At 49.2% G+C, this 10,991-nt stretch overlaps 1 protein-coding gene across 1 annotated transcript; it reads right to left on the bottom strand.

Annotated features, from left to right (window-relative positions):
- Nucleotides 1-3,802: 3,802 nt before the first annotated feature.
- On the bottom strand, nt 3,803-5,371 carry LOC125542619 (amino acid permease 4-like). The gene is made up of 3 exons (XM_048705708.1): nt 5,273-5,371; nt 4,944-5,177; nt 3,803-4,820 (listed from the first exon to the last, which is right to left on the bottom strand). Exons 1-3 carry the CDS (start codon nt 5,331-5,333, stop codon nt 4,747-4,749), a joined length of 369 nt encoding a protein of 122 aa, XP_048561665.1. The 5' UTR covers nt 5,334-5,371; the 3' UTR covers nt 3,803-4,746.
- Between the last annotated feature and the right edge of the window lie 5,620 nt (nt 5,372-10,991).

Genomic DNA, 10,991 nt, shown 5'->3' with positions numbered 1-10,991 from the left:
TTTCAACACAATTTTCTATAGGAACATATCAAAATAAACACAGGGAAGCAACAACGCGAGCTATTGATCTACAACATAATTTGCAAAATACTACCAGGACTAAGTTCATGATAAATTTAAGTTCAATTAATCAAATTACTTAAAGAACTCCCACTTAGATAGACATCCCTCTAATCCTCTAAGTGATCACGTGATCCAAATCAACTAAACCATAACCGATCATCACGTGAAATGGAGTAGTTTTCAATGGTGAACATCGCTATGTTGATCATATCTACTATATGATTCACGCTCGATCTTTCGATCTCAGTGTTCTGAGGCCATATCTGCATATGCTAGGCTCGTCAAGTTTAACCTGAGTATTCTGCGTGTGCAAAACTGGCTTGCACGACGAACTTTGGCAATGGTGCATACTTAGGTAGAACACTTTTATCTTGATAATTTAGTGAGAGATCATCTTATAATGCTAGCGTCAATCAAAGCAAGATAAGATGCATAAAAGATAAACATCACATGCAATCAATATAAGTGATATGATATGGCCATCATCATCTTGTGCCTGTGATCTCCATCTCCGAAGCACCGTCATGATCACCATCGTCACCGGTGCGACACCTTGATCTCCATCGTAGCATCGTTGTCGTCTCGCCAATCTTATGCTTCCACGACTATCGCTACCGCTTAGTGATAAAGTAAAGCATTACAGCGCGATTGTATTGCATACAATAAAGCGACAACCATATGGCTCCTGCCAGTTGCCGATAACTCGGTTACAAAACATGATCATCTCATACAATAAAATTTAGCATCATGTCTTGACCATATCAGATCACAACATGCCCTGCAAAAACAAGTTAGACGTCCTCTACTTTGTTGTTGCAAGTTTTACGTGGCTGCTACGGGCTTAAGCAAGAACCAATCTTACCTACGCATCAAAACCACAACAATAGTTTGTCAAGTTGGTGCTCTTTTAACCTTCGCAAGGACCGGGCGTAGCCACACTCGGTTCAACTAAAATTGGAGAAACTGTCACCCGCAAGCCACCTATGTGCAAAGCACGTCGGGAGAACCGGTCTCGCGTAAGCGTACGCGTAATGTCGGTCCGGGCCGCTTCGTCCAACAATGCCGCCGAACCAAAGTATGACATGCTGGTAAGCAGTATGACTTATATCGCCCACAACTCACTTGTGTTCTACTCGTGCATATAACATCAACATATAAAAACCTAGGCTCGGATGCCACTGTTGGGGAACGTAGTAATTTCAAAAAATTATCTACGCACACGCAAGATCATGGTGATGCATAGCAACGAGAGGGGAGAGTGTGATCTACGTACCCTTGTAGATCGACAACGGAAGCGTTTGGTTGATGTAGTAGTACGTCTCCACGGCCCGACCGATCAAGCACCGAAACTACGGTACCTCCGAGTTCTAGCACACGTTCAGCTCGATGACGATCCCCGGACTCCGATCCAGCAAAGTGTCGGGGAAGAGTTCCGTCAGCACGACGGCGTGGTGACGATCTTGATGTACTACCGTCGCAGGGCTTCGCCTAAGCACCGCTACAATATTATCGAGGATTATGGTGGAAGGGGGCACCGCACACGGTTAAGAATATGATCACGTGGATCAACTTGTGTCTCTAGGGGTGCCCCTGCCTCCGTATATAAAGGTTCAAGAGGGGGAGGCCGGCCGGCCATCATAGGGCGCGCCAGGAGGAGTCCTACTCCCTCCGGGAGTAGGACTCCCCCCCCCCAATCCTAGTTGGAATAGGATTTGCGAGGTGGGAACAGAGAGAGAGAGAAGGAGGGGGGCGCCGGCCCCCTCTCTCCTTGTCCTATTCGGACTAGGGGGGGAGGGGCGCGCGGCCCAGCCCTGGCCGCCTCTCCTCTTCTTCCACTAAGGCCCATTAAGGCCCATGTACCTCCCGGGGGGTTTCGGTAACCTCCCGGTTTTCCGGTAAAATCCCGATTTCACCCGGAACACTTCCAATATCCAAATATAGGCTTCCAATATATCAATCTTTATGTCTCGACCATTTCGAGACTCCTCGTCATGTCCGTGATCACATCCGGGACTCCGAACAAAGTTCGGTACATCAAAATGCATAAACTCATAATATAACTGTCATCGTAACCTTAAGCGTGCGGACCCTACGGGTTCGAGAACAATGTAGACATGACCTAGACACGTCTCCGGTCAATAACCAATAGCGGAACCTGGATGCTCATATTGGTTCCTACATATTCTACAAAGATCTTTTATCGGTCAGACCGCATAACAACATACGTTGTTCCCTTTGTCATCGGTATGTTACTTGCCCGAGATTCGATCGTCGGTATCCAATACCTAGTTCAATCTCGTTACCGGCAAGTCTCTTTACTCGTTCCGTAATACATCATCCCGCAACTAACTCATTAGTTGCAATGCTTGCAAGGCTTAAGTGATGTGCATTACCGAGAGGGCCCAGAGATACCTCTCCGACGATCGGAGTGACAAATGCTAATCTCGAAATACGTCAACCCAACATGTACCTTTGGAGACACCCGTAGAGCACCTTTATAATCACCCAGTTACGTTGTGACGTTTGGTAGCACACAAAGTGTTCCTCCGGCACATGGGAGTTACATAATCTCATAGTCATAGGAACATGTATAAGTCATGAAGAAAGCATAGCAACATACTAAACGATCGGGTGCTAAGTTAATGGAATGGGTCATGTCAATCAGATCATTCAACTAATGATGTGATCCCGTTAATCAAATAACAACTCTTTATCCATGGTTAGGAAACATAACCATCTTTGATTAATGAGCTAGTCAAGTAGAGGCATACTAGTGACACTCTGTTTGTCTATGTATTCACACATGTATTATGTTTCCGGTTAATACAATTCTAGCATGAATAATAAACACTTATCATGAAATAAGGAAATAAATAATAACTTTATTATTGCCTCTAGGGCATATTTCCTTCATCAGGATTAAAGCCAACTAAGATGATCCAGGTAATTTAGTAAGACAACATAGATGCAAGTACTCCAGAATAAGTTAGTGGATGCTAGCTATTTTGCTATAAAAGACATGTAACATTAGTCTATCTTTTTTTTTTCGTCCTCCCTTCTCATCCCACCTCATCAGTTTTTGGTTTTGCTGACATTTTTGCAATGGCTTTCCTTTAGAACCACCTCAACTAGTCCACGTCATTTTTTAAATGATTCAATTGGTTAATCAATCATGATGATTGCATGTAAAATATTTATACCTCTATTATAATGCAAAAACAATTATCTAGTTTCTTAAAATGACTACTATTGGCACAAATTGTGTTCCGTGCTTAGAACAACAAGAGTCTAGATGGAGCAACACTCAACAGTCAAGTTCATTTCCGTTGTAAACAAAAAACTCGTTTGTTTGATATATTCATATCAATAAAATGTCTAATAATCATAACTGCAAGATCACAACACTCAATGCAATACTCATAAAATGGTCTAGTAATAAGGTAACTTAGTTTAAAAATAAAATTTAACCACGTCAGTTTCCAAACTTGAGGGTTAGGCATCGATCGTGACCTAGCATAATATAGGGAAGGATAATTCCTGTGGTGGGTGAAAGCACGTCCACGGGGACCCCTATCACTCCTACAAAAGCTCTAATTTTTTTAAACTAGTCCACTAACAGAGTTTCTTAACCAAGAAGCCACTCGGCTAGCACTAACTTTGGGTCGCTGTAGAGCCCCCTCCCTGTTCAGAGAATCTACAGCATCCGCCCTTTTTTTTGGTGGGCATACAATATCAGCCCTACACTAGGTCAACAGCCAAAATAATTTCTTTTTAGGTCTTTTCAACCAAAAAATAGCTCCAACAACTGTGCTGTCCGTAAATTTTGTTGAACTGTTTTGTGGGCAGTCCTAAATTACATCCACTTGGGTTGAAAATATACACACCGAAGCCAGCAAAAAAAACACAACGCGCGATTGCTCAACCGCCACATTGAACTTTCCGGCGCGTGACCGCTACCCACCTTCCTCCCGTGCACGACCGCTGCCGGCCACCAGACCGCTCTTGACAGCATCTCCAACACGACGGCCGACCCCACCGTCGTCGCCGCCACTACTGCCACACCCGCGGCACCTCCTTCAGTGGTTGCTGCCCTCGTGGCTGCCACCAAACCCCCTACCCACCGTGCCGTTTTTGTGTCCCCACAACCCGCTGCTATGGACAGAGGGGATGGGACGGACCATGTCGTCGCTCGGAAGAACAAGTGCCAGCTGAAGCCTCACGGCGGCAGCGGCATGAAGCAACCGTCGTCGGATCCATTGTTGACGGACTCATCGCGGCTGAAGAAGACGAAGGGCGCGGCCACGACCGACTGGGCTGATGCGGTGACGCATTTTACCCTTCCCCCTTTCATCCTACCATCGTCCGTGAAGGAGGAGCCGAATTGGGATTTGAGTCATTTGACGGTGTCGGTGACCTCCCTCTTCGATCTCCGTTGCAAAGTGTGACGAGCACCTTCGTTGTTGGAACTATTGGTGGTGACCAGCTCTTTTCATGGCTTGACTGTCCGTTGTGCGAGTATGGTCTTCTCTTGGGTGGCACCTCACGTCAAGACCATGCTATGTATAGCTGCTGGGTCGCGGAACATGGTGGCGACATCACAGTTGATGTCAAAAGATGGTTGCTGCTATAGATGTAGTAGATCATTGTTAACCCTCTGGATTGCCAACATGCTCATGGAGGCGGCTACGGTATACACGATGGCCACCCCGAAGATGTTGGAGTATACAGAAACTGGCATATCCCAACATCTGCGCATCCTGTTTGATTCATCCATGGGCGAAATGGCAAAGTAGACATGAGTATGCTAATTAAGACGTGTAAAGTTGAAGAAGACATGGGCAGAGCTGCCGCCATCGACGCAGGAGTTAGGGAACACGTACCTAGGCTGGCCTTGACGGAGTCCATGTATGTGCAGTTGCGCTCGCCGTGGCTCGGGTCGCTGGACCGGTAGCAGTCGGAGAGCAGCGCGGAGGTGTAGCAGATGATGCAGACGAAGAGCAGCACCATGACCGGGTAGACCATCCAGCCGAGCTGCGCGGATGCCCACGGCAGCGCCAGCAGGCCTGACCCGATCACGGCCGTGATGATGTGCGCGCTGGCCGTCCATACCGTCCCTGCAACACCACAGAATCAGACGATTTGCTGCAACCACGATAGCTACGCGAACGCACACCGGCCGGTAAGGCCATGTGGCCAGCCGCTTCCTCACCGCTGCGCTTCAGGCGGCCGTCGTCGTCGTAGTCCCTGGGATCGGTGCGGGGATCCTCCATTGCTGCAAAGAGCGCGCGAGCGAGGCAGAGTAACACTTGTCTACTTGTTCTTTCTGTGTAGACGTCGATTACTTTGGTTTTATAGTAGGTTTTTTTTAAACAAAGGCAGAAACTTTGCTAACCGACTGAGGTCCTGTTTGGTTCATAAGTCCTAGGATTTTTTTAGTCCCAAATTAGGTGGTGTTTGGTTCTCTAGTCTTAAGACTTTTTCTAGTCCCAACTAAAAAGTCCCTAGTCTCTAAAAAGTCCATCCTTGTTTGTTTCCAGAGACTAAAAAATCTCTAGTCCCTTTCTAGAGGTTATTAAATGACCATGTTGCCTTTAGTATATAGAAAAATAACAATCAAACAACACCACAGGGTGGCGGGCCAATGGGTGCATAGAGGGGCATTGTTGGAAAAGTTCCAAAAAGTCCCAAAAAGACTCTCCTTGAGAGTCTTCTTCATTTAGTCCCAAATGCCTAATTTAGTCCCTAAAAAGTCCCTCCCGTTTGGTAAAAAAGTCTCTAAGAGAGACTTTTTCTAGTCCCTACACAAAAAAGTCCCTAGAAACAAACACCCTCTTATAAGTCTCAAGTCCTTAAAAAGTTCCTACCTGTTTGGTTCCTGAGACTTATAAGTCCCTATAAGACCATATTACAACTATAAGTCCTTATAAGACTCCTTGAGAGTCTTATTTCATAAGTCCCAAATGGTCACTTTAAGTCCTTATAAGTCCCTCCTGTTTGGTTTAGATGTGAGGACTTTTTTAAATCCCTAAACCAATAAGTCCCTGTAAACAAACACTCTCTGAGAGGAGGAGAAATTAATACGTACTGTACAAACAAAATTAATCATGTACTGTTCCGAGAGGGGATTTGTGTCTTGCGCCGGGCGGGGGGGCATCGACCCTATTTTTCTTTTGGCTTTTTTTATTATTTTTAATCTTTCGTATCTTTTGAACCAAATATCCAAATTAATTTTTGTTTTCATATTGGTGTTTCTTGTGACAAAGGCTTTCAAATGAGACCTATTTTGAATACATTTTGATGAGTTTTCAAAATTTCACTAAGTTTCATCTACTGAAACTGAAACTTGATAAAAAGAACGACAAAAATCACAGGTTTCAAAAACTAAGACTTAGAACTTGATGTATCCTCGCGAAATCCAATGACTTTGTGGATCACGAAGAAATCACACGACCGAGCACGGCTGAGCAAATGCTTACCCCTGTAAATTTTCGGTAGTGCTCTCTCTTTCTTAATAAAAGCTTCAGCCATCAACCGCTGGAGAATTGATGATAAAAATCCTCTTTTACGCCATTTTGGGTTAAAGAAAACCATGAGGTAATCAAACTGAACTGGTGCATGACGAGGCTCGATAGGACCCACCCAGGTTTCACGGCTACGATGAATCAACCTTTGACATGAGATGGGCTACGCTCGTCGGTGGGTGGACTGGATTATACCCCGCCGAAAATATGCTGAAGAGCATCTGACGTGTTTCACTTATTGTTTGCAGATGATGTCTTGCTATTTTTCAAGGCGAAGGAAGGTCAAGCAAAGAAGATTCAGGAAGTGCTAAACACATATGCAGATGCCACTGGACAATATATTAATCCAGCCAAATGTAGTGCCCTCTTTCTCATTTCTTGTCCAGTGGAGAAGCAAGACGTGGTGAGAGCAACTCTCAATATTGATACAATTACTTTTGAAGAATAGTACCTAGGCCTCCCAACGCCCGAGGGTTGTATGACGTGAGGTAAATTTCAGAATTTGCAATCTCAGCTATTGAAGCGGATTATTACGTGGGGCGATACCCTTTCTTTGGATGGCAAGGAGACTATGATCAAGGCGGTAGCTCAGGCCATCCCTATGTATATTATGGGTGTTTTCAAGTTATCTATGCCAGTCTGTGATGATCTGAATAGAATGGCCCGGAACTTTTGATGAGGGGCATCGGAAGGCAAGCGAAGAACACATTGGCTAGCATGCATGGCTGAAGATACAAGCCCAGAAAAGCATGGGTGGTTTGGGATCCACAGGTTTCCGACTTTTCAACCGGGCGCTCCTAGAGAGACAGGCCTGGCGTCTGCTAACTAATCTCACCAGTTTATGTACGCAGGTCCTCAAGGCATGGTACTATCATGACGGGCGTCTCGAAGACATGGTCTTCTCTGGAAATGCTTCTCCGACTTGGTAGGCGATTCAGCATGACCTCGACTTGGCAGGCAACTCGGGCGGGACATCCGCATTTGGCAGGACCGGTGGCTGCCTAGAGAGCCATCACGACAGCTCATATCACCACAGGGTACGTGCCGCGAAAGGAGGGTGGTGGAGCTCTTGGATGGGGAGGGGTCCTGGCACATGAACCTGCTCCGCCGCTACTTCCTCCCGACGGATGTCGGCGTCATCAGCAGCATCTGCACATCGCCCCGCGTATCGTGGTGAAATCACGGTAGATGCCATGAGATGGCTAAAAGTGGGGGGCTGCATGAGGACGCCGATGGGTTCCGACAGCGAGGTTGGCACGCCCAAGAACGAGACTAAAGACGAACCCAGGTTCGGGACCCATCGGGAAGGTAACACCCCTAGTCTTGCCAAAATGGTATGATATGCACAATGGCTACAATGGTGCTCCTCGAGCTGTTGGATGGAGGAGGAAGAAGGAGCTAGCTCACCATTCTACCTCTCCTATGAGTGCGTATGTGTGTGTGATAAGCTAAGAGTCGTCTCCCTGCATGGAGGACTCCTTGGGGGGGGGTCTTATAGGCCAACCCCCATCGATCACTACGGTGACAATGTGCGCGCTGACTGTCCATACCGTCCCTGCAACACCACAGAAGCTAAGAGCATCTCCAGCCGCGCCCCCAACAAGGGCTCCGAGGCGATATTTTGGCCGCCGGCGCCGAAAAATCGGCCTAGTCGCGCCCCAAAGGCCCTTTTATTGCCGGCTCGGGCCGAAATTGGCGCCAGCGGACCCAGGCCGAACCCGACGCGCTGGGGGCACCGGCCGAATCGTTTTTTGCGCGGAAGTCGACGGGCCCTCCTTGGCAGCGACTCGGCTCTTCTCGCTGCTTCGTCATCCTCATCGCCTCGGTTCCCGCGGCGAATCAATGCCAAAGTTGCCGCACCGGTCATCCTCCTCCATTGATGCCTCACGGGCGGCGCAGTGAAGACCGGACGACGCGCGTCCCTCGCCTGCCACGCGTAACACGGCCACGCAGACGCGCGGTGCCTCCGCCTATATAAGCCGCCCCCAGCGCGTTGGTGACGCACAGACTCTCCACCGCCGACGCCTTGCTCCTCCCCCGTCCCTCCCTCTCCTCTCGCCGTTCCAGTTCAACCATGGCCGAGCGCTTCCCAGGAGACGGCGCGGTGGCGAACGGCTTCGGCCGCTGGCACCTCCACGAGGACGAAGCTCGGCTCCTCTATGAAGCCAAGTACCCGGTCCCGCCGAACATGCGAGTGCCCGGGGCATGGAGGATCAGCGCCGGCGGGGTCCCGGTGCCCCCACCGCCCACCGGAGCGGCGCGGCGTGCGGAGATTGCGCGTATCCGCGCCTCTCTGCCGCAGGCGGCGAGGGAAGGCCCACGGTACGTCCCCGACAGCCCGCTGTGGGAGCCCTACTTCCGCCGCCGCCACGCCGAGCAGCTCGAGGCCACCAATGACGTCGTGCCCTTTGGGAGGCTCAACTCCGAAGGCCGCCGCCGATGGTGGGGCGTGCCCGGCCGCACGCTGGAGGCCGTCCTCGAGTACATCGAGGGCGGCAACACGCCCAGGCTGGAGTACCCCGCTCCCCCGTCCTTCTCCCGTCGGCATGGGAGCTCGTGGACGCCGAGGCGCATGGACCCGGGGGCGTCCTCCTGCTCGTACGGCCACTCGACCGGCTCTCCCTGCCTCCGCTCCATCAAGCCGGAGCCCCAGGCACGCTGGTCAGCCACCACACCTGCAGCTCCGGCGTCTGCATCGCCGACTCCTCCCCCACCTCTGGCTGCCTCGTCCTCGTCAGGCCGAAGGCGGAGCCCAGCCTCCCCGCGGAGTATGAGGCCATAGTCCGGCGCGGCTTCTCCGACGAGGAGGCCCTAAAGTGGGCGTGGGACGACTACCTCCGTGACGAGATGGTCCGGCAGTGCCGAGCCTTGAAGGAGATAGCCGCCCGCAAGCATGGGCGCGAGGACGAGCACACGTGGTGATCCTCGACAGCGACAAGGACGAGGACGTCCCCGGACCGTCCAACCCGCCGCGCCAACCTGGAGAGGGGTGCAGCAGGGACGGCGGCCGCGGAGGAGGCGACGACGACGACGATGACGGCGGCGGCGACTACATGTGGTTCTACAGGCTCCTCGGCATGTAGAGCTTCAAGAGCGGTGGGCGGCGAGGAGGGGCGAGGGCGACGGCGGGCCGCGGTGAGTAGCGTTTTCTTTTTCTTTTTTTTCAAATATTTTAAATATATATGAAGTCACCGATGTTTGGATGAATTTGCGTTTGTTTATGGTTTTTAAATAACTCGTAGGCGCCGCGACTAGGAGCCATCATGTCCGAGAGGGCGATTTTTAACGCCTTCTGAAAAACCAACGGCTGAAGATGCTCTAACGATTTACTGCAACCACGAAAGCTACGCGAGCGCACCGGCCGCTTCCTCACCTGTGCGCCTCAGGCGGCCGTCGTCGTCGTAGTCACTGGGATCAGTAAGGCGATCCTCCCATGCTGCAAAGCAAAAGCTTTGCCATCCGAGTAGGAAATGAGAAAAAAAAAAGAGGGTAAAAAGGAGAAGTTAATATGTACAGATGAAACCAATAATGTAGTGCTCTCTCTTTTCTTAATAAAATGTTCGGCCATGACCCTCGGAGAATTGACGATAAAATCTTATTTAGCGCCGTTTTGGGTTAAAGTAACGGTGATCAAATGGAACGGGTGCATGACGAGGCTCGAGAGGTCCCACCCAGATTTCACGGCTACGATGAAGCAACCAGTAACATGAAATTCGGTGCCGTACCCATTAGTACTTGTCAGTGTCACTAGTGTTTTTTTTCCTTGTTTAACAAAAGAAAAGAAAATTCTTTTTATATTGAACTTCAGCTCAAATAGAATCTCTTCTTCTAGTATTTAAAAACACTGGTCTAATCAGGATCAGGCGGTGGCAGTTTTGGACAAATAAATCTGCAGATCTAAACGAACTGCCATGGCAGTTTTGTAAAGAATCTACCAGAGCAACACTCACCAGCCAAGCTCGTTTCCGCTGTAAAAAAAAGCTCATCTGGTTTGACCAGTTATTATAAAGCTGACAACTTTTTTTTAAAAGGAGGTTGGATCCCCGACCTCTACATCCATCCAAGAATGCACATAACTATTTTTAGTATATTATTCCATAAAATAAAGCCTAACAAAATAAATACATGGATCAACTCAAAATCATACATTTGTTGACCTCTGTTGCTATACCCACAAGTTGATGAAGTGTCCTGACCTCGCACCAACGCTATACCATCTAATCTGGTGGCCTCACCAAGCCGCCCAACGGCGAGCCAAAAACATCAACCGGTCTAGCAGACGCTCAGCACGCATCACTTGCACGCGATTTAAAATCTGACGCTGCTATCTTCGGTCGTCCTATCTTCAGGAGGGATCAATGCATTGACCTTGGCAGACCATTCTATTGTCGACACCACCATGATGTC

This window comes from Triticum urartu, chromosome 3 (genome assembly GCF_003073215.2).
Source record: "Triticum urartu cultivar G1812 chromosome 3, Tu2.1, whole genome shotgun sequence".
Lineage (NCBI taxonomy): Eukaryota > Viridiplantae > Streptophyta > Magnoliopsida > Poales > Poaceae > Triticum > Triticum urartu.
Note: the sequence above shows the minus strand (reverse complement) of the source record. Positions and strands in the feature narration are given on the sequence as shown.